This window comes from Dipodomys spectabilis, unplaced genomic scaffold (genome assembly GCF_019054845.1).
Source record: "Dipodomys spectabilis isolate Male_0828 unplaced genomic scaffold, ASM1905484v1 ptg000477l, whole genome shotgun sequence".
Lineage (NCBI taxonomy): Eukaryota > Metazoa > Chordata > Mammalia > Rodentia > Heteromyidae > Dipodomys > Dipodomys spectabilis.
The window spans coordinates 297,179-320,948 of NW_024871154.1; the positions used below are offsets into that span (position 1 = coordinate 297,179).

At 48.1% G+C, this 23,770-nt stretch overlaps 1 protein-coding gene across 1 annotated transcript; it reads left to right on the forward strand.

The window, feature by feature from the left end:
* Positions 1 to 5,379: 5,379 nt before the first annotated feature.
* Krt84 (keratin 84) lies at positions 5,380 to 13,003 on the forward strand. The gene is made up of 9 exons (XM_042668743.1): positions 5,380 to 5,931; positions 7,474 to 7,682; positions 8,267 to 8,327; positions 8,789 to 8,884; positions 9,719 to 9,883; positions 10,015 to 10,140; positions 10,605 to 10,825; positions 11,645 to 11,676; positions 12,663 to 13,003. Exons 1-9 carry the CDS (start codon positions 5,380 to 5,382, stop codon positions 13,001 to 13,003), a joined length of 1,803 nt encoding a protein of 600 aa, XP_042524677.1.
* The last annotated feature ends 10,767 nt before the right edge of the window (positions 13,004 to 23,770 follow it).

The following is a 23,770-nucleotide window of genomic DNA, read 5'->3' on the forward strand; positions in this document are numbered from 1 at the left end:
TCTATTGGATTCAAATGAGCAAGTTGTATAGTAGTATAACTTATTCTAATAAGACTGTTGGGGGAGGGGATTGCCCCCCAGCAGAAACCTGGAAGAGTAATTACAACTGTGAGGATTGTAATGAAGGTGATGGCATAGAGTATCATGAGGAACAGAACTGAGGCTCTCACTTGAATCGTGGGCCTCCAGTAGGAGGAGCAGGTGACAGGCAGGACTGAATTCTAAAAGTTAGCAGGGATATGAAGGGGAAAGAAACTCAATATGGAGATCAACAGCCAGGAGTCTGCCTGGAACCTGCCCAGGATCTCCCATCAGGAGCAGGAGCCAGCTAAGGCCCTGGCTGATTACTATCTCACAGCTCTAGAAATGACAGGGACAGTGTGGCCTAGAGACAGGCAGACACAGAGATTCCAGGAGGGCTGGCCATCTTTGTCCCACAGACAACTACCTGATGTTCAGGAAAGAACCCACTTAAGTGGGTAAAGATTCATTCCCTCCCTGAAGGGGCACCGGGCCTGACAACTGTCAATCATTTTGAGACTTGAGTTCTGCAGCACCCTGGCCCTAGTGATCATCTGCTAGGGAAGAGAGAATGTCTGGGACCATCACTATTACTCATCCCAGAAGGGGTGTGGCTGCTCAGATCTGGACACAAACTCAGAGGCCTGAACACGCCCTCTCCTAGGTCCACAGAGCCCCCTGCAGCCTCAGTTCAGTCCCACGGTAGCCCATTCTCCCTTCTCCGCCACTGAGCGATGACTCAGGTAGGGTAGGGCAAAAGTGCCTCCTGGTGGTGGCCCTGTTGGTAGCCCTCATGCCATACAACTCAGTCAAATATTGTATGGTAGATCCAGTCTGGGGAATAGAGAAGTCACCACTTGAGAGGCCAAACTTGGAGCCTTTAATGGACTGCTAGTGGGCCTCAGGGAGACTCCTGTCACAAAGGCTACCTGAGGGTCCTCACTGAGACACTTCCAAGCTTCCTGAATGGGGAGAGGAGTGTCTACACAAAGCCAGAACTTTCATGCACCAAGTTTCACCCCAACCTCTCACAGAGCACCCCAGCTAGGACAGGACTGGAATAGCCAAAAGAGGCTTGGGGAGGGTGAAGGACTCAGCATGGAGCTCTGTCTCTTCAGAAAGTGCCCTGAGCCCCTGTCCTTCCTCCCTGACATGACTTCCCTGCTCCAGTGGCCCCTCCCAGGCACTTCTGCCCCTCCAAGGGACCTTCCTTTCCCAGTCACTTCCTGGTCCCAGGCCCACAGCCCACCAATTGCTGTCTCTCCCCAGCAAGGGCTCCCCAGAGTGCAGAAAGATTGTTGGTAGGGATTAAGGTTGAGGACAATGGCTTTGGGAATGAGACTGTGAGCAGAGGTGGAGACCCAGGTCACTGAATCTGATGGCAATAACAGGCTGCCCTGGCCGGCCACTGGTAGCTCATACTTGTAATCCTAGCTACTCATGAGGCTGAGATCTGAAGATCATAGGTGGATAAACCCAAGAGACTTTTGTCTCCACTTAACCAGCAAAAAAGCCAGAAGTAGAGGTAGAGCTCAAGTGGTAGAGTGCCAACCTTAAGTGAAAAACTAAGGGACAGTGCCTAGGTTCTGTGTTCAAGCTCAATAATGAGAGAAGAAGAAGAAGGAGAAGAAGGAAGAGGAAGGAGAAAGAAGATTCTTGTTGCCAGTCATCTCAGCATACACGAACACATGATGAAGGTTTGTGGAGGTGAACAGCTGTATTGTGGACAACCTGAAAAACTCATCCTTCCTGGAGGAGGGGCCACTCAACAAGAGGGACCCTTGGGGACACTTTACTTCCCCCTCTGGAGGCCTTTGGAACCTGAATAATGCTTTCCCTACCACAGTTTGACAGGGCAGAGAGGCGAGTTGCTGGTTAGGATGGACTCAGCCTTCCTGCCTGCCCTGCCCAGTCTCTGCTGCTAGGGGACTTCCAGCATGCTTTCCCAGCAGGGGCAAGTCCAAGCCTGAGAGCTGCCCTGGCCAGTGTCCTGTTCTAGCATAAACTCATCTTCAGGCTGAACAGAAGCAATTTGCAGAAGGCAGCTTGCAACAGCATGTGGGGTTTCCCTGCTACTCCTCTTCCCACACACCCACACGCCCAGACACAGAGCACCCAGGCTTCTCGGACAGCCAGAAATGGGGTTTCCCTCCCCTCCTGTTCAGCCTGTCTCTTCCTCCCTCTGCACAGATAGCATCATGATGACCCAGCAATTAGGGCATGGTAACAACTCAGAGGAGTGCGGCAGTGGCGGTGGCAGGGCGTGCAAAGCCAGCAGATCTCAGGGATTACGCTTAGGCTGACTGAAGACAGCAAGACAAACTGGCAGCAGCCAGACCTCCAGCCCAGAATTGCCAGGGCAACTCCTCCCCCTCACCCCACCCTCCACCCCTTAGTAAGTGGCTGTCCTGCATCGTCTGGCAAAATCATGTCTCAGAACTATAAAGTGCTGATGGTGACACAGTTATGCATGACTGCTCCCAATCACCCTCCACCCGCCAAGCCTACTCAGAGACCAAGGAAACCCAGATTTGGGAGAGCCTGGGAATGCCTAATGGAGAAATTGGTGTCTCAGCCATGGAAGCAGGAGGGGGATGAGGGATAGGATGAGATCAGGCAGGGTTGCTCAAAAGTGAAGGAAGAATGGAGAAAAGAAAGGTAAGAGCACAGAACAACTACCAGGCTCCACACACTGCACATCCCTGAGCACATCACATCGAATAACTCCACGTCACATGTAAGGAAACCGAGGCTCAGAGAGGTTCAGTGGTTCCCCAGAGATCACTGGTATGCCACGGGGCAGGGTAGTATTTGTCTACTGAAGTTATTTAGAATGGTCAGGCTGTGGTGAGAATTAGAAGCAGATAGGGGTGAGGGGGACATCTCAAGTGGTAGGACACTTGCCCAGCAAGCATAAAGTCCTGACTTCAAACAAAACTCAGTATTGCCCCCAAATAATATGGTTGAATGGTCAAAGGACACTGAGCACAGTAACTCACACCTGGAATTCTAGCTCTTTGGGAGGTCAAGATGGAAAGTATCATGGTTTTAGCCTAGGCCAGGCAAAAAGTTGGCAAGACCCAATTTCAATCAGTAAGATGAGCATGGTGAGTCACACGCATTATCCCAGTTACCTAGAAGGCAGATCATGGGCTGAGGTCTGTCTCAGGGAAAAATAGGAGCTGCTAGGTGAAAAATAACTAAAGCAAAAAAGAGTTGGGGCATGACACTGTGGTATAGTGCTTGCCTAGTCAGCCTTGGGTTCAAGCCCCAGTACTGCTCCCTCCCCCAAATCAGAGTACTAGTTGATTGTGTGTCGGTCTTTAAAGCTTTCTCCAGCCATGCCTCCTTATTGCCTGGATCCATAAGGAGCAGAACACTCTCCCTACCTGACCTTCAGTGTGGCACTGTCCAAGGTCATCCTGCAGGAGGTGGTCAATTGTGATCAAACGCAGGTCTCGCTGTACCAAGTCTTCTGTCCTCAATGGTGCCTTCTCTGCCACCTCTCCCCTCCCCTTTCACCCCCAGCAGGGATTCTCTGGTGCCCCTCTTGGTCTCCAGGAGCCCTTTGTCTGCCCTCATAGAAGTGGGGTACATTTCTCCAAACAGACAGACCTGATTGTTTCCCCTGCAAGCTCTTGAGTTTTCGCACCTGCGGTGTCAGACAGGCAGTGTATGGGGCTGGGAGCTTCTAGAGGAGCTAAAAAGATGACCTGTGAACAAAGGGTGGAAGAGTTGAGAGACCTAGCCAAGAAACAATTTGAGGCAAATGTGGCAGGCATTGAAAACAGCAAGTGGGAAGTGTCTGCCTGCTTGGTGGACAAGTAGAAGGCCGGGGCCACTCACTGGAGGGAAGTGGGGAGGCACACAGAAGGGAGGATCTTCAGCACAGAAATGACATGATCTAATAAAGCTGGATTGTTGTTGTTGTTGTTGTTGTGCCAGTATTAGAGCTTGAACTCAGGGCTAGGGTGTTTAGCATTTTCATTCAAGGCTAGCACCTTACTACATGAGCCACAGCTCTACTTCTGGCTTTTTTGGTGGTTAATTGGAAATAAGAGTCTCATGGACTTAGCTCTGCTCAGGGTGGCTTCAAACCACAATCCTCAGATCTCGGCACCCAGTTCGAATAGGTTTTCTTTTGTTTTATTTTTAGCAATTTCCCCCCTTTTTTTTTTTTTAAAGAATTCCCTATCTGTAGTATTGGAAGAATCTGGTGACTCAGTGGACTGAATGAGGAAGGATAGGTTTAATTCAGTACGGTACCAGTGGGGATGGCAGAAAGTAACTGGGTCAAGATAGGTAGGTAGTTTTTGAAGGTAGGTTTGCTAATAAATGAGAGATATGGACAATGTGGAGGTGGGGGTGGGGATGACTCCAAGATTTTTGACCTGAACTATTGTAAGAGTACAGTACTGTAAGTACTGTAAGAATAAGGTTAGCATGTGGACAATATTAGTTAGGAACAATTAAGGGAACATTTTGGAATGTGTTAGGTTTTTATGCCTATTTGATACCCAGTGGCAATACTGATTAAATATCAAGGCCAGGCATGTACCCATGCCAGGTTTGAAATCTAGCTAATTAGAAGACACACTGTGAGTATAGACTAGGTACTCGATAATGATGGAGTGAATGAATTTCCTTTGCGTGTCTCAAATCAGAAGTGTGTCTACACTAGTCCAGATGACTTTTGCTATAGATTCGACTCTTATGTAAACAACCAAACCAGCTCATGGAGGCTATATAAAATACTGCAAAGTCCTTTCAGCTTATATCTACAATAAGCTACAGTCTCTCCATGGCATTTTTTAAAACTTGGAACTTAGAAGATCCCATCTCTCCTCTGCACACCTCCTTATCTTTTCAACCTGCACAGATGCATTGCTTGTGAACCTCTGTCTGGAACTGTCACCATCCTAACTTTCTAGTGGTTAGCCACATTTGCAATGAATTGAAGAGGAAAAAAAAAGAAAAGCTTTGGATTTATAGGCAAAGCAAATTAATGTCCCCATAGTGGGAATTGTGGTGGACTTATGGGGGAAATATAGGACTATAATATCGATGTGTTTATGTGTTTTTAATGTTTATAGGTTTGATGGTACAGTCCTCATCCTGATGAGAATAGGTGTGTCTAGTTAGCTCATTGTGAAGGAGGTTATAGGCATGAAGAGTTTCTGCTAACTACCCAAGCTCATAAATGCCTTCAAATGGATTTTTTTCATTTTTATGGGGCTAATCCTCAGGTCCACACACACATAAAAGGGGTGAGAAGGATCCACTAGTCTCAAAGGGACTCCCAGCTCTAGCTTGCTCTACTGTGCAACTGCTCCTCAGCTCTCACCCAGAAAAGCTACCATGTCTTGTCGCTCCTACAGAGTTCGCTCTGGCCACCGGGTGGGCAACTTCAGCTCTTACTCAGCGATGACCCCCCAGAACCTGAACCACTTCCGGACGAGCTCTGTCTCCTGCAGCAGTGGGTCTGGCTTCCGGGGCCTTGGCAGCTTTGGTAGTCGAAGCGTTATCAGCTTTGGATCGTGCTCACCTAGAATGGCAGCTGTAGGGCCTCGTCCCATTCGCTGTGGAGCCGGTTTTGGAGCTGGCAGTGGGATGGCCTTTGGCTTTGGGGATGGACATGGTATTGGTCTGGGCATTAGAGCCAGCAATAATGTGGGTCTGGGGTTTGGAGCTGGCAGTGGCCTTGGCTATGGTTTCGGTGGCCCTGGCTTTGGCTACAGACTTGGAGGAGTTGGAGGCCCAGCGGCTCCATCTATCACAGCTGTGACTGTGAACCAGAGTCTGCTGACACCTCTCAACCTGGAGATTGATCCGAATGTCCAGAGGGTGAAGAAGGATGAGAAGGAGCAAATCAAGACCCTCAACAACAAGTTTGCCTCCTTCATCGACAAGGTACCGATGCCAGCTGAACCTCTGGATTGGGGATGCTGAGAAGTAAATGGGATTTTCCCCCTGGATAAGAGTAGATCTAGGTTTGGGACATAGCTTCTGAGCTAAATTCTGCAGGCTTTTAGCAGAAGCACTGAGGGATGATTCCCCAGATGCTCTGCTGCAGAGCAAGAACAAGCCAGGGGAGATGCTGCATGGTGAGATAGATTGACACTGGTCATGTCTTCCAGAGGAAAGATGGACATCCAGACAAATCTGAAGGCATTTGGGCCAACTGAAACCCATGAGTTGTTCACTTAGAAATGTCTCCCACACAAGCCTATGCTTCTCCTTTGAGATCATTATGCCCTTTATGAGAGTCTCGGAGTTTCTGAGGCTGGTGGCCTGGTCTGTTCAGGCTTAGGAAAGTAAAGAATGCAGTTGAGTAATTTTCATATAAAAAGCAAAGGATTCAGACAGATGCTGTGGCTCACAGCTGTCATCATAGCTCCACAGGAAGCTGAACACAAGAGCATCCTGGCCCAAGGACAGTCTGAAAAGAAATGTCCATAGATTCCCTTCTCAACTGGGCACAGCAGCACATATCCAAGCTTCATGGGAGCTAAGATTGGGAAGGATCCAAGTACCAGTCCAACTGAAGCAGAAAAGTCAGTGAGACTCTATCTTTACAGAGGGAAGCCAGATATAGCAGTACATAACTGTGATCCCAGTGAAAGAGAAAACCTAAAAGTAGGCAGATCATGGTTTAGCCATGCACTTACTTAGGAAGTAAGACTTTAGTTAAAAAAATAAAATAACCAAATGGGGCTAAGGGGTGTTGCTTAACAGAAAGCTCAAAGACCTGAGTTTGAGCTCAAGTACTGCCTAAAAAATAATTTATACCCTAATTCCCATGGGCTACTAAGATATGGCCCAAATTGGGAATAGCCTCTGATGGTCACTGATCTTCAGAATGCTACAGGAGAATATGGGCACAGTCACTTGTATTCTCGGTCTTCAGATGAACAGAGTGTTCAGATGAACAGAGGGGTGGTTCATCCCCCCAGGCCACATCCATAGGCATATGGGAGGTAGGCTGTGTCTATAGCTGGTGAGGAACGCCGGTGAGCTAGCTTGGTTCTCTCAAACATAAAGTTGGAGCAAAGGAGCTGTAGATTCTCTTCCACTGTACCTATCACCACTGATGGAATATCTGAGATGGTAGGTATGGCTGGATTATGATTCCAGAATCCTACCTCCTAGTACCATAGCTCACCCCAAATGTTCTTCCCTCTATTCCTTATTCTCTGTTAGAGGTGGCTGCCACTCATCCTCAGATATAGAAATATGAGGGCACAAGCAGCATCCATCTTCCCAACTACCCTATGACCTGGTTTATACCTTGTTTGGGGGTAGGGGATGGAAATGGTACTGACAGGTATCTTAACAGTAGCAAAGCCTGGATGATCACAGGGAGGTCACAGACCTAACTTAGAGTCCACAGAGGGGACACATGGTGGAGGAAGTGACACTTCAAATGCCATTGCTTTGTTCCTACTTATTTAGGTGCGGTTCCTGGAGCAACAGAACAAGCTCTTAGAGACCAAGTGGAGCTTCCTCCAAGAGCAAAAATGTGCCCGGAGCAACCTGGATCCTCTCTTTGAGAACTACATCACCTCACTCCGGAGGCAGCTGGAAGCACTAGTCAGTGACCAGGCACGGCTGCAGGCAGAGAGGAACCACATGCAGGATGTCCTGGAGGGCTTCAAGAAGAAGTGAGTGGCATCTGGGCTGTACGCATCAAGGACAGTCATGGGCTTGTCCTCAGAGCAGCAGCCCCAGGCAAAGGAGAGAAGCTAGAAGGATTGGGATCACATGTTGGTTATAAACCCCAGCCTGGGAACACCTGGAGAGGGTGGGGGGTAGGAACGTGTGAAGGGGGAGGAAGAGGAAGACCTGGAATTGGGCAGTGTATCCCTAATACTGTTGATGAGTGAATTGACCCCAGAAACAGGAGCCCTTCTCTGGTCCTGAAAACAATGCCCACATTCAGCACTGAGTTAGGTCCTACCTCCCGTTGGGGTCAAACACAATGACCCTAAGTTGTTTCTTGACAGAGAAGCATAGCAATGGTCATGTTTTCAGATTCCAAAGCCAAGCTGAGAATGTGGAGGAACTCGAGGACCACAGACTCAGGGAAGGTTTTCAAGATGGGACTGAGACAAAGATTAGCATGTGGGTGGTAACAGAGACCCACACGCAGAAAACCAAGTGTCTTCTCAGAGGTTCTCTGGGGACTTGGAGAAGACTGGCTATAACTCAGAGTGAGGACTCACCCTCCTCATCATTACCATTCCAGGTATGAAGAGGAGGTAGGATGCCGAGCCAGTGCTGAGAACGAGTTTGTGGCCCTGAAGAAGGTAAGGGAGACCAAAGGTCCAGACAAACATCTCCTCTAGGCATGCACAAGTTCTCTACTTATCCCCATCACCCACCCCCCCCCCCAATAAAAAAAACAACTTCCTGACTCTGGGGGGCCTAGAAATACTCAGAATGGTAGAACCATCACATTAGGTCCCCTCTGAAGTTCTGATTCAGCTTTGATTATTTAAGATTTGGTTCTGCAAGAGCAGAGGTCAGAAAAACATGATCTTTTCTGTCTTGAATTATCTAGTTTCTTTCCTTTTAAAGAAGGACAGGAAAATGTCCAGCAGCCACTAGGGGAGTTTCCATGTTGTACCAGGCTTCATTTCCACCCAATGGCTTCCTACCTGTCTCCAGATCCTGCCTAGGTAGGAAAGGTAACAGCATACAACTAATGAGCATCTGATATCTCTCTCTCTCTCCCTCTCCCTCCCCCCCCCCCCACTCTCTCGTGCAGGACGTGGATACTGCTTTCGTGAATAAATCTAATCTAGAAGCCAACGCAGATACTCTCAGTCAGGAAATCGAGTTCCTGAAGGTCCTGTACTTGGAGGTAAGACTCAGCTTCTCTAGGCAGGCAAGGAAATAAGCACTTAGTCTGCACTCCCTGAGGGCTTAGTCAGGCTGGGGTGATTTTAAACACTGGCATCACATGTCTTGCTCCCACTCAAACCTATATGCTGTCTATGTGGATGTATCTACATCTGGAGAAGGTCAGGGAAGCTGGCTTCTCTGACTCAGGCCTTGTATCTATGGTTCAAATCTTCCTCAGTCCTTAGATTGAAGGACTAAGGCCTAGTCCTTAGGCCTTCCTACTTCGGGATAAGGAACACTGGAAGTTTGGCTTTCTGTATCTGAGAAGAATTGTGTTTGATCTCATTGGCCAGACTAACTGGCTCTCTTTTGCTTTGTCGGTGATCTGTTTCATCTGGAGTAGACCTCGCTGGAGCATGGTTTTTAAGGCCAAAAACGCCTACCAGAGCCTTCACTTTACCCCTATTCTGGTTCCATGAAGGACTTGGGATATAGGAATCCCGAGATTATCGTATTCTAAAATATTGTCAGCTCTCTGTGGACTGTAAATAGCACAGCCACTTTCCAGATAAGCCAAAAAGAAGCTAAAGCTTCCCACAGTCCCCATTCCTCCCCACTAAGCCCCAAGGTCTCTATGGTTTGATGCTCACCTATGCCAGGTAGAGTGGTAGAGAGATGTCTCTAAGGTTATGACCAAGGGTTTCAGACTTTTCTGTTTTTCTTTCCCTCTGTTTGAATGGTCTTTCCTTGTCATAACCTCTCTGCCCCTGGCCTCTCAATCTGGAGACCCATTGGCAGAGTCCCAGCCACTGATGGCACTCTTAGCCATCTGCCTACTGGTTCTCCATCACAGGAAATCCAGCTGCTCCAGTCACACATCTCAGAAACCTCAGTCATTGTGAAGATGGACAACAGCCGGGACTTGAACCTAGATGGGATCATTGCTGATGTCAAGGCCCAATATGAGGAGGTGGCCAGGCGTAGCCGTGCTGATGCTGAGACCTGGTACCAGACCAAGGTGGGCAAGAAGAAGCCTTGGGGGAAGACTAGGGAGGGCTGAGGTTCCCCAATCCAATAGGGCCTGTGGCCTTGAACCACAGGTCTTGGAGTCCTCAAAATCCCCCTTTTCTCCCCTCCCGGCTCCCCCAGTATGAGGAGATGCGGGTGACGGCCGGTCAGCACTGTGACAACCTCCGCCACACACGGGACGAGATCAACGAACTGACCCGGCTGATCCAGAGACTGAAGGCAGAGTTGGAGCACACCAAGGCTCAGGTGGGCAAAGGAAGTAAGAGGAAGCCACAGAGGGAGGAGGCAAGGCAGGGCCCCTAGTTAGGGGGAGCTCTGAGTTTGATGATGGAGGATTTGCTCAGGAAGGATTCCTGTGAGGAAAAAAAAAAATACAGAATGGAGGGAGAATTTTCCATGCAGAAGGAAAGGCTCAGGGCTGACTCAGAGAACAGAGGAGGCAGAAAGAGCAGGTGACTATACTCCATGGGTCTCAGGACAGCAGAGATCAGGAAGGGTAAAATTAGAAAGGATGAAAACTAAGAATAGTGTTCCCCTGCAGTAAACTATGGGGTTCCTACCCCTGAGAAAACAGCCACAGGAGGCTCCATCTCTGGCATGGCACTGATTTCCCTCCCTTCCTCCACCAGGAAGGGTAGCGTTTCTAACCCCACATGGGAGCCTCCCCCCTACCAAAATGCATGAAGACCCCCCCCCCACTCTCCCTGCAGTGTGCCAAGCTGGAAGCAGCAGTAGCTGAGGCAGAGCAGCAGGGTGAAGCAGCCCTCAATGATGCCAAGTGCAAGCTGGCAAATCTGGAGGGCGCCCTGCAGCAGGCCAAGCAGGACATGGCAAGGCAGCTGCGGGAGTACCAGGAGCTCATGAACGCCAAGCTGGGCCTAGACATCGAGATCGCCACCTACCGGCAGCTTCTGGAAGGGGAGGAGATCCGGTAAGTGCACTTCAAGGCAGTAGGAGGAGGCGAGATCAGATTTAGGTATCTAGAATGATGAACCGAGTCAGGGGAGGGAACTGGGTGAAGAAATGCTGATAGGAGCAGTCTCTACAGATGACAGTACATTTCCTGCAAACATTAGTTGGTTGCCCTTGACAGAAGATTAGAAAGTGGCTCCAGCCGGCTACCCCTTGGCTCATTCCTATAATCCTAGCTATTCAGGAGACTGAAATCTGAGGATGATAGTTCAAAGCCGTCCAGATGGGTGCTCTCAAATCCAAGTTTGTATACAAGCTGGAACCAGGTCATAAGGAATTTTACTTGATTCGTGAGATTGTGAAAACTAAAAATAACATACCTCAAATATTTTAATTCCACAGTGTCAGCGGAGGCTCTAGAAATGTGCTATTTTCCTTTCCTTTCTCCCTTTTTATTGTGTTGGTACTGGGTCTTGAACTCAGGGTCTCATGTTCTCACCTGGCTTTTTAACTCAAGACTGGTGTTCTACCACTTGAGCCTTACCTCTACTTCTGTCATTTTGCTGGTTATTTGGAGATAAGAGTCTCACAGAATTTTCTGTCTAGGGCTGGCTTTGAACTGCAACCCTCAGATCTCAACCTCCTAAGTAGCTAAGATTGCAGGAGGGAGCCACCAACACCCAGTGAACATGACATTTTCAATGCTCCTCAGATGTATGTACAGCCAGGATGAGACCCAATGGTCCACTGGTCCACCCAGGCCAGACGCCCATCTTTCAGACTTCAGGGAAGGACAGTGCATGTGAACTGATTTGGTTCTTTTTCTCTCTCTCACCAGGATCTGTGAAGGTGTTGGACCAGTAAATATATGTAAGTTACTTATGTCTTTTACTTTTCACATTTCTTTGACCTTCAAATTTTCTTTAAACTTAGGATGTTTGACATTGGGATCAGAAGACTCTCAAGGTGGCTGCACTGTCTAAGTCATTCAAGGGAGTGGGGTACAGGTGCCCCTGGCCTGGAAACATGTCCTCCCTGAGCTCTGGGATTCCCATGTCCTCCCTGAGCATGGATCACCTAAGAAGGGCTTGCAAGGCATCCCAGGTGGGAGAATGTTGTAGAAGAGAGTCAGTTCTTTTTGCTTTGAGTGGCCTGTCTTCAGAGACATAGAGATTTGGGAAGGTATGTGCTACAGAGCGAGTACTTCTCCAGGTAAAGTGGAAGTTCCTGGTCTTGCAGTTTCTGAGAGCAAGGAGTGCAGTAGGCAGGTGGGCCTGGACTTAGCACTGGTTAGCTAAACTGAAGTCTTGCATCTTGGGTCTGTGCAAGTTCCCCACTGGACTATAGAGCAGTCTCCACTGGAGCAAGAGAGAGGTAACAAAGGACTTATGTAAATTATTTTCTTGTGTATTCTGGTACAGGGGAAAGATGTTAGAGAGAAGCTCTGTGTGTGTGTGTATGGATGTGCACACACACGTACCTGCATGTACGTGTGTAGGGCCTGGGTGTTGTTCCTTAGCTTTTTCACTCAAGGCTAGCACTCTACCACTTGAGTCACACCTCTACTTCTGAATTTTTGGTGGTTAAGAATCTCACAGACTTTTCTGATCCTCAGATCTCAGCCTCCTGAATAGCTAGGATTATAGACATGAGCTACCAGCCATGGCTGCTCTGTGACTTTATATAATGCACAAAAGCTGTGCATTCTAGGGCCCGCTACCCACCTCCTACAACCCAACAGACCTGGACCATATGTAAATGACCATATATGGATGTGTGCCGATGTGGTTGATCTTTGAGCCACTGAGTGGACACTGACTTCCAGAGTTAACTGCTCTGCTGTATCTTCTCCACAGCTGTGAGCAGCTCCCGGGGTGGCATGGTGTGTGGCCCTGAGCCCTTCGCCAGCTCCACCTTCTCCTGTGGAGGAAGCAGCAGCAGCATCCGGGCCACTGGAGGGGTCCTTACTTCCTGTGGCTCCAGCCTAGGCGGGGGCCGGAGCACTCTGGCTAGTGGGGAGCTGCTAAGTGCAGGCAGCAGAGGGGGCTCGGTGCTGGTGGGTGATGCCTGCATCCCCAGTGTCCCCTGCCCGCTGCCCACGGAAGGTGGCTTCAGCAGCTGTAGTGGTGGCCGGGGCAATCGTAGCTCCAGTGTCCGCTTCTCATCTACTACCACCTCTCGCCGGGCCAGATACTGAGAGCCGAGGCCCGAATGACCACGAAGCCAAGAAGAACCAGCTGAGCATCCCATTTCTGTCTGCTGAGGAGCACGGAGCCTGGGCTTAAGGAGTCTCTAGCCACATTTTCTGCCAGGATGCCAAGCCAGGGCTCTTGAAAGATCTTTTCATCCCAGCTCTACCTTTTCCTGCCTTCCAATTGTGTTTCATTGGATCCTTCTCATTCCCCAGCCACAACCTACAGAAATGCAGATTCAGTAAAGTTGCAAAAAGAAATGCAACCTAGGGGCAAAATAGGCCATGCAAAGCCCCCCAAAAGCATGAATGTGGACACCATGGTCCCCCATAGCTTGGGCCCACATCCCAGCAAGCATCCTCAGCCCTCTCCTTCCCTTGCTCCTTCTTCCTCCCTTCCCAGGCAGAGATCCCTTCTTTCCTTCTCTTCTTGTCCCAGGTAGACCCACAGTCCTGGTGGTCTAGGAATTCCTTGTGACGGTTCTTCTCCCAGTGGCCTGTCCTAGCTACTTGTTTTTGCTGGTTGTTGGCTTGTGAGTCCCAGAGGCTTGGTGGGGTGTGGGCGGGGAGGTGTGATAACCACCAGCTGTGGCCACAGCTGTATTTGTGTCTGCAAGCTGCTCCAGAAAGCTGGGGGTGGGTGGGTGCCTGTTTGTACTGTTCTTTGTGTTGCTGGGTTTTCAATAAACTTACTAAGCTACCTTCACAAAGACTCTCCAGCCTCTCCTTCTGAGCCACACCCACCAGCCCACCCTCCTAGGATGATGCCCAGGAGAGAAATTATTATCTTAAAGAGAAGACACTGGAGAAAGAGAGTGCAGGCTCTCTTAAGGAGGGGTCACAGTGGCAGAAGGTAGAGGAGATTGAGACCAGAGGCTCTGAACACAAGTGCAAGCAACCTGCTTCTCTGCTTCTCTCTACGCATTGCCTAGCAATGCCCCAGCTGAGCCCTCCCACTGCTCCTGGGTCCCGCCTCCTCTTGCCCGATCATTTAGAATCATTACAGGAACCTCTTGGTTTTTCTGCCCCTGTTCTTGCTCCCCTGCCAACTGGGTTATCAATAATACCGCTAGGGAGGTTTTTTTCCTCCCGTAAAAAGTTGCTTATGGCTCTCCTTGCTTTGAGTCCTCAGTGGTTCCTTTAGGTTTGTTTTGCTCAAAGCGGATACACTCTAACTTAAGCCACATTTCCTATCTCTGGTCCTTTGCTGGTTAATTAGAGATAAGAATCCTGAGAACTTTTCTGCTAGCTTCAAATCACTATCTTGGATCGCAGCTTCCTGAGAAGCTAGGATTACAGGTGTGAGCTTTTCTTTAAAGAGCAGAAGCATATTTTGTATCTTTACATACTCTGTGTGGCCCAGCTAACATGAGGACCTACAGCGTACTTTACTCATGTCTTGGGCCTACCCAGCCCTAGACTCATTAGCCTCCTGCCCTCTGCTTTGAGGGACTTCTGACATTCCACCTTATTTCCCATGCTTAACACACACACACACACACACACACACACACACACACACACACACATCCCATGGGGCAGCAACATCCCCATGTGACTTTGATGCCTTTTTCAGTCAGACTTTCACCTTTCTGGCATCAGTGATCAATATATAGCCTCAGCCCCAAATTCACCTTTCACTGTCTGCTCTGTGAAAATGGATCTTATCCCCCTACACATATTCTCTCTCTCTCTCTCCCTCCCTCCCTCCCTCTCTCTCTCTCTCTCTCTCTCTCCCTCTCTCTCTCTCTCTCTCTCTCTGCCTCCTCTCTCTTTCAGGAGTTCTCCTAATGCTGAGCTATGTCAGTGGACATTTTTTGAGGTATGTTTGCTGGTTCTGGGGTTTGGACTCAGTACCTGAGAGCTATCTCTGAATTTTTTTTGTTGCTCAAAGCTGGTGTTCTACCACTTAAACTACAGCTGCACTTTTGGCTTGTTGGTGGTTCACTAGACAAAAGAGTCTCACAAACTTTCCTGCCTGGGCTAGCTTCAAACCTTGATCCTCAGATCTCAGCCTCCTGAGTAACTAGGATTACAGGCTTGAGCTACTGGCACTCACCTCAGCAGGCATTTTCATGAGTATTAGAGAGACATTGTAGGAGTTAAGGGACTTTTCTTCCTCATGGTTTCCCTGCAGGCAGCATGTGCTTTCTCCAATGCCTGGTTCCTGCAGCACAAATGGTTTCTATAACAATAGACACATATAGCACACAACAGTAGCAGCACTAGCTGCCAGCAAATCTAGCAATCAGTGCTCCCACAAGCTGGAAGCACCCTACAGCTGGCAGCACCTCGCAGCCAGTTTTCTCCACTTGCCACACCCTCTTGGATAGTTCCAAAGCCTAGTGCCTCCTACCAAATAACTATGAAAAACCTCCAATACCCAAGCAGGTGGAGTTTTGGTGCACCTTGGTTAAAGATTTCCAAGTTCCACTGGCTTGCCCCACTGTGAACAGCAGCCACACTTTCTAGCGAGGCCTCCATCCCAGCCTGGCTGTTCTTTGGGCTCTCCACAATAGCCCTGGAGATTGAAGTTGGTTCTTACAATCAACATTTCTATATTCTTTAGTGTGCCCTTTACTTCTCACTAGCTCATCCCCTACAACTCCAACCCCCCAAACTATTGATCTCACACTTTCCCCGTTTAAGTTACTGTGTGGTGCTGACTCCTGATTGGCCCCTGACTGATGGACCCATACCACTTTGAAGGCCTTGCTTCCAATAGATAAAGCAATTCTTTTGAGGTTGAAAAAATGAGCCAGGTATTTATTCCCTCTTTGCTCCCATGGCTTTGAACTGAGGGTAGATGCCAGCTGTGGACTGAAAAGCTTCAGCTTGAAACTCTTATAGAAAACTCACTTTTCTACTCATAGAGAGGCACTGCAGAAAGAGATTCCTGTGGGTCAGAAAACATGGAGAGGGGGTGAGTCTCTGGTGCTGCTTTCTCTCATGGCTTTTCTCTGGAGGCAGGTTCAGCGGCAGCACATGACCGAAACTCTTGATCTCTCTGGCATGAGGAACCAGGAAAAGAGGTTTCTGTGTAGGTTGGGATGCAGACTGGCAGAGGAGAGGTGGAAAGGGTGTATGACTCCATCGAGACAGGCTCGCCTTGAATGTCAATCACATACACGAGACCCAAAGTCCTGTTCCAAGGATGGTGAAAACTAAAGGCAGATCTGAACCTTGACACACAAAGCCCGAAGTGGTGTAGATACGAGACAGGCACACAGCAGCCAGCATGGACTGGGGAAAATGGAACACAATTTGACATCACAGCTCTCAGAAGAAGAGGCAGAGCCCAGTGAGGCTGATTCTGGATTCAAACCATTCTTGGCCCTTCCCTCCTCCATGAAAAAAATTCCCAGGGGATTATAGCAGGAGCCTGAAACCACACATCATCTTCAAAACATTAAGGATACAAGCTAAAATTCTCTTGACATCCAAGGGATCAGGAAAACATGGGCAATTTCCAAGGAGAAAGGAAGACAACAGATGTCAATGCCAAAATGAAAGATGTTAGAAATATCACATAAACATTTAAAAACCACCTGGTACAGTGGCTCACACCTGTAATCTCAGCTACTCATGAGGAAGAGATCAGGAAAATCATAATTAAAGGCTAGCCTGGCAAAACATTAGCAAGACCCCATATCAACCAGCAGGCTCACTGTGGTGGTGTTTCCTATCTGTCATTCCAGCTATGCAGGAGGCTACAGAGGATCATCAATCTAAGCCTGCCATGGGCAAAACTATGAGAACTGACTCTAGCTGTTACTAGAGGAAAAAAGGGCTGAGAGTGTGGCTTGTGTACCAGAATGACAGCCTAGCAAGCGCAAGGCTCTGAGTTCAAACCAGAACTGAAGGAAAAGGTATCTCAGATCTTTACCAAAAATGTCATCCTTGAGACAAAGAGAAGTACATTTGAAATGAGTTAAAAAGAAAAAAAAGAGTGGAATTTTTTCTAATTATCAAAACTATTTTTTAACGTATTTATGTATTAATGTACTACATGATTTTTTTTTTCTTTTGTATGTTCTTCCCCCATGGTATAACACCTGTTTTTACTGTATCCACTGCCCTGCATCTTTTTTTTGGGGGGGGGGTCTGGTCGTGGGGCCTGAACTCTGGGCCTGGGCGCTGTCCCTCAGCTCTTCAGCTCAAGGCTAGGGCTCTACCACTTGAGCCACAGCGCCACTTCCGGCTTTTTTCTTTTTGCTTATGTGGTGCTGAGGAATCGAACTCAGGGCCTCATGCATGCAAGGCAAGCGCTCTACCACTGAGCCACCTTCCCAGCCCTGCCCTGCATCTTGTATATACATTTTTCTAATTTGGGGAGGGGAAGGGAAATAACAAAATTCTAAATAAGGATACAGGTTGATCCATTGTAACAATGAGATATACAAGACACTATGTTGAAAATGAACTTTACAACTTGTGGGGGGAGGGAGGGGGTGTTGCGAAGGTGGGAGGGAAGGGATGGTAGGGGAAAAACAAAGGAGGAGGTAACAATGCTCGATAGTAAATGTACTCATTACCTTACTCATGTAACTGTAACCCCTCTGTACAGTATCTTTACAATAAAAACATAAAAAACTATCAAAAATAAAACAACATAGACATTTTAGAACTGAAAAAATACAATATTTGAAATGATGAAAGTCACTAATGGGTTCCGGATCCCCAAGAACTGGATCAAGGAAAGTCACTATCTTGAAGTCTACACTTAACCACTTGTGAGAATAAAGGGAGAGGAAAGTTGGACAGATATTTTTCTTTTCTTTTTTATTGTCTAAGACCTGGACTTGAACCCTGACCCTTACACTTGCTGGCTGACACTCCTGAGCCACACTTTAAACCCCATGGACAGATATATTTAAGGTAGAGAAAAATACAAGTTGCAAGAAAACAGTAGAAACCTGTCTTTTGTGTCAGTACTGGGACTTGAACTCAGAGTCTCTTGCTGTCACTTAGCTTTTTCAGTCAAAGCTGACACTCCTACCATTTGAATCACACACTTCCCGCTTCTGGCTTTTTGGTGGTAAATTCAAGAGAATCTCATGGACTCTTCTACTCAGGCTGGATTTGAACTGCGATCCTCAGATCTTAGCCTCCTAATTATCTAGGATTACGGGTGTGAACCACCAGTGCTGGGCTTGAGCCTCATCTTCAAAGTGCTGGGGTGGAGGAGTAGAGATAGAATTGCAAAAAAAAAATTTTTTTAATGCTGGAGATTCAAGCAGGGCCTTAAGCATGCTAGTTGAATTCTCTCACACTGAGTTATGAAAGCAATCCTATAAAACAGGATTCTACAGCCAGCAAAAATACCTTTCAAAGGCAAAGGTAAAAAGAAAATAAAGCGGGTGGCTCATACTCCTAGCTACTCAAGAGGCTGAGATTTGAAGATTGTGGTTTGAAGCCAGCCTAGGCAGACAAAACCATGAGACTCTTATCTCTAATTGATTAGCAAAAGGCTGGAAGTGAAGTTGTGTGGCTTATGTGGTAGAGTACTAGCCTTAAGTGACAATGCTAAGGGACAGTGCCCAGGCTCTGAGTTCAAGTCCCAGTATCAGCAAAAAAAGAGAAGAAGAAAGAGGAGGAGGAGGAGGAGGAGGAGGAGGAGGAGGAGGAAGAGGAAGAGGAAGAAGAAGAAGAAGAAGAAGAAGAAGAAGAAGAAGAAGAAGAAGAAGAAGAAGAAGAAGAAGAAGAAGAAGAAGAAGAAGAAGAAGAAGAAGAAGAAGAAGAAGAAGAAGAGGAAGAAGAGAGAGGGGGGGTTCTCTAAAGGAGGAAATGTGAAGAAATTTGCCTCCCACACACCTGCCCAGAAGGAAGGCTTCTGAAGGAAGCAGGCCACACCCAACATGAAGGAAGATCTAACCAAAGAGGAAAGGCCGGGTAAATGTAAAGGACCATGTGATCCTCTTATATCCTTTAAAAATCTATGACTGTTCAAACAAAAAACAGTAACCTCAAAAGGCGGGGTTGCCATGCATACGCACATTATCCATGACAACTATAAGTGATACCCAGCAGTTCTCTGAGAACACTGGGAAAGATTAGATGAGGTACACTGTATTGCAATAGACACAATGAATGGAATATTTTCAATTATTCAAGTAAGTGCAGAGGACAAGAAAGGAAAAATGAGTGAATCCAAAATCAGAAAGATGGAGAAGGTAATCGGTGGGTTATGAGTGACTGTCTATACTGTTGGTGACCAGGCATTGTACAAGGAGGAAAGCATTCCTTCTTTAGTTCCCACCGGACAGATGACCAACTCAGAGGCCTGGATGCATTGACTAGTAAACCTCTTGTCTCATCCCTAGAATTGAAAAGTATTTCCTACCTCACAGAGTCATTAGGGAGATGACACACAATGACCTATCATACAGAGTGCTGAGCATGCAGCATGGCACACAGTAGGTGTTCACGAAATAATTGCTACTGTTTTGATAGTGGAGGTCATGTTGGTAGCGCCTGTGTTTTTCCCCACCTTTTTTTTTGTGTCAGTACTAAACCTTGAATTCAGGGCCTTGAGCTTTTTCACTCATAGCTGGCACTCTACAACTTGAGCTATACCCCCAGAACAGTTTTTTGCTGGTTAATTGGAGATAGAGCCTCACAGACTTTCCTGCCCAGGCTGGCTTTAAACCACAATACTGGACAGCTCTGCCTGCACTTAAGTAGCTAGGATGACAAGTCTGAGCCTCTAGTGCCTGGCTCTGAATTTTTATTACTAATGGGGGATGGCTGTGGCCGGTAACCCAATCTAGGCCTCCAAAGCCCTTGAGTTCTAAGCCATTCATCCACCCACAAGGTGAAATTTGCAGACCAACAGGTTCCTCCTTGATCTTCCCTGCTCTTGACTCAGAGCCTGTGGCCTTTGCTCTGCCAGCTGTGGGCCTTTGCTGCCCTCTGCTGGCCCACATCATCAGAGGAGACAAGCAGGAAAATTTCAAAGCCGACTAACATCAGGAGTGGACCACCAGGTACATGAAGGGAAGGGGGTGGGGCTTAGAGTCTTTTAAACTCCTCCCCCCATCCCCAACCCTCAGAATTGCATGCAGGACACACAAATATGATATCACTAGGAACTTTAAAGAAAAAAAATCTATCCCGATGCTCACCAGTCCAACACAGCACAGCCTTCTTTGGACCAATGTTTATTTTTGCTCATCTTCCCTGCCCCCCTTCCATGATCCTCAGAAAGCTACAGACTTGAAGCAGAAAAGAGACACACCAATGCAATGAGGGCTGTAAATCTTATGGCTTTCAAACTGAGCTCCTAAGGCTCAAGGGCCAAGACTTTCCACACTTGACATTTTCTGACAAACCTCAACTACCTAAAGAAGCTGAGATATTCGTTCATATCTACCTACTTACATTCAGTCAACAAACACCCACTGGACAGCAACTATATTCCCAACACCATTGTAAACATGCTGTTCAACATCAATGGGAAAACAGATAAAATAACTGCTTCTATGGTGCTTATTTTAGGGTTAGAGGAGAGACAGACAACAATGGATAGTGTATATGAAGAAAAAAGAAAAGAAGAAGGAAGGAAAGAAGGAAGGAAGGAAGGGAGGGAAGGAAGGGGGGAGGGAGGGATGGGGCAGGAAAGAAGGAAAGAGAAAGGAAGGAAGGCAGGCGAGCTGTGGCTCAAGTGGTAAAGTACCAGCCTTGAGCAGAAAAGGCTATGGCCTTGAACTCAAGTCCCAGGACTGGCATACTCATACACACACAAAAAATAAAACCTACTAATATAGTCTGATTCTGAAATGAAACACTCTGTAGATAAGGCATTTTCTCTGACCAGAGCAACTACAAACACAGCAAAGCCACCAAGGAATTCCACCTGCAGGAGGACATATGGACAAAGCTGAAGAAGAGTGTTCAGCCCCTTTGAGTTCTCGGAGAGGAAGCCCCAAGGATAAAGGGAGCCAGGAAGCAGCTTGGCCATCTGGGTTAGGGACCCCCCTGAGATGTCCTGAAGAGGGCAGTTGTTAACCAGGTTTTCCCTGCATCTCAGACCCTCATTACTCCCAGAGCCAATCTCTGAATCATGCTCCAGTCTAGAAAATGCCAGAAAAGGGTCACAGGGCTTAGAACCCCCAGTCTAGGTCCAAGTTCCAGCATGGGCAGGGAGAGTTGAAGGATCAGACTCAGGTGAATCAGTTTGAAGGGGGGAGGGGAGGAAGCAGCCATGCCACTGTGGCTATTTGGGATGGGCTTTGTCTGTGAGAAACTGGTCAGGATGTATAAGGTCCGGCCAGTCAGGAAGAAGAGTAAAAGCCTAGGCATTTGCTGGCTCTAAAGTCAGGCAAGTCAGGACTGGGGATGGGATTTATACCCTCCTATCTTTGAACAAATCCAAAAAGTCTTTCTGAACACTGCGGGATTCTAAGCATTATAAAGAAAAGAAGCGCCAGGTCCTGGTAGCTCATGCCAGCAATCCTAGCTACTCAAGAGGATGGCAGTTCAAAGCAAGGCCAAGCAGGGAAGTCTATGAGACTCTTATCTCCAATTAACCACCAGAAAACTGGAAGTGGAGCTGTGGCTCAAAGTAGTAGAGTGCTAACCTTGAGCGAAAAAGCTCAAGGACAGCCTCTAGGTCCTAAGTTCAAGCCCCATGACTGACCAACAAAAGACAAGAAAAGAAGAAAGAGGTAGGAAGGCTCTGGTGTGGGGGAAGAGCAAGCCCAAAGCATCCCACCTTGAGTAGAGCAGTGGAGGAGGAAGGGCCAGCTATGCAAAGAGCTGAGGTATGACTGCAGGAACCTCCCAGAACCCCAACGTTTGCACTCTGTGGGGTGCAGGGAGTTCAAAGGGCATCACAGAAGTTGCCAGGAGCTCTAGAATGGGCAAAAGCCTCTCTTCTTTCAAAGATCTCTTAAGTCCTCCTGAAAGAAATAGCTTCTTAGGAAGATTTAAAATTCAACATGGTCGTGGTATCTGTATTATTACTATTTCATTTTGTGCAGGTACTTGAACTCAGAGCCAGGTGATATCCTTTAGTTTTTATTCGCTCAACAATGGTACTCTACCAGTTGGGTCACGCCTCCACGTCTGGCTTTTTTGGGAGATAGGAGTCTCACAGACTTTTCTGTGCGGGCTATCTTTGAACCAGGATCCTCTGATCTCAGCCTCCTGAGTACCTAGGATTGATTATAAGTGTGATGCCAGGCAGTCACAGGTGTTTGAATGGGCATCCTAGCACTCAGTGGGGCCTCCAAAGGTGGGGTCCGGCAGAGGACCCACCCTTATGTGGAGGAAGGGAGATGGTGATGAATGGCAGCACCAGGGATGAGTGGGTGTGGGAGGGGATAATTGGAGTTACCTGGGAAGCCCCAAGAAGACATTTTACGAGACATAGAGGAGGAGAAATTACAGCCTCCCTGACTAACTCACAGCAGCTTCCTGGAGGAGGTGGCTATTCTGGAACATTCCAGGCAAAGGTGTGATCTGGGAGAAGGCTTGGAGGGAGAGGGAGAGGTGAGGTGCGGGAAATCCAAAGCACACAGGTGGGTCGTGAATGTGATCATGACCAGTGAGAGGAGATCAAGCTCCCACTCGAACCCCTAAAAGATCCCTACCCTCAAGGCAAAGAATCCCCCTATCCCTCCATCCCTCAATCCTGCCCAGCAAGGGGCTTGGGTATAGGTAGACACGGGCACAGGGCTGGGGGGTCACTTCCATTTCTAGTGTTACAACTTCACAGCAAAGGCTCGAGTATTTCCAGGACCACTGTCCCAGATTGACCTGGCCTGTGAGTCTCCTGGACCCTAAGCAGTAGCAGCTACAGCACACCAAGGGCCCCCATACCAAGCCGGGACTAGAATTACCCACTGTGCTCCCGCATCCACCCTCAGACTCCACCCAAGATTTTTATATGAGTGAAATCAGGCTGAGGAAAACATTAAACGCAACCTTGAAAGAGTAAAAACGTCATTAAGGCGCAGAGGAAGGAAGGTGGGCGGGGCTGGAATAAGCCCACTCTCCTGGGGAACTTGGTGGGCGGGCGGGGAATGACCGGAAGCAACGATCCCTTTCCTTATACAGAAGTTGATGATCCCCAAAGCTCAGCCTCTCACATTCTCCCAACAGTGAGGGAGAATCAAGTTTTGGAAAAATCCCACTTAGGGCCAAGAAAACAGGCTCAGAGGGGTTACAAGTGCTCCCCACAAACCTGCACAGCTAGGGAGTCTTTCTACGCCGATTCCATTGCCCAGGTAGCTAACCCAGATGCTTTGCCAGGGACCAACATGATGCGAATGTCTTCTAGGAACCACTGGTGAGCACCTGCCCTACCCAGCCAGCTGCCCAAGGGCTCTCTTTTCCTTCCTGAAGAACAAATGTGGGATGCGGTGGCAAAGCTCCATCAACCTCAGGCCAGGGGAAGACCTGAATGTAACTAGCCATGAAAGACCCAGGACAGAATGTAGGGCACCTTACTGAGAGTTTAGAGAATGGCAATGGCAGCATTTGATTCTAGAAGGTTCCCTGAAGGAAGAATCCCCTCTGAGAGAAGTTCAGTAGCTCTTCTTCAAGTTTCTGACACCCCCTGAGTGCCAGGCTAGCCTCCCTGAGAGCAGAAAGCATATCCTCAGTCACTATTAGAGCAGCCAACATTATCCTAATAAGTGGCCTGAGGACACACTGGAAAGTAGAAGTGTTTGGAGGACAAGGACCCTCCCCCAAGTCCCCCGGGGGTCTCAGAGAAGAGTTGGCTATCACTCCATTTCCACTTGTGCAGGGCAGACTCTGAACTCTGTG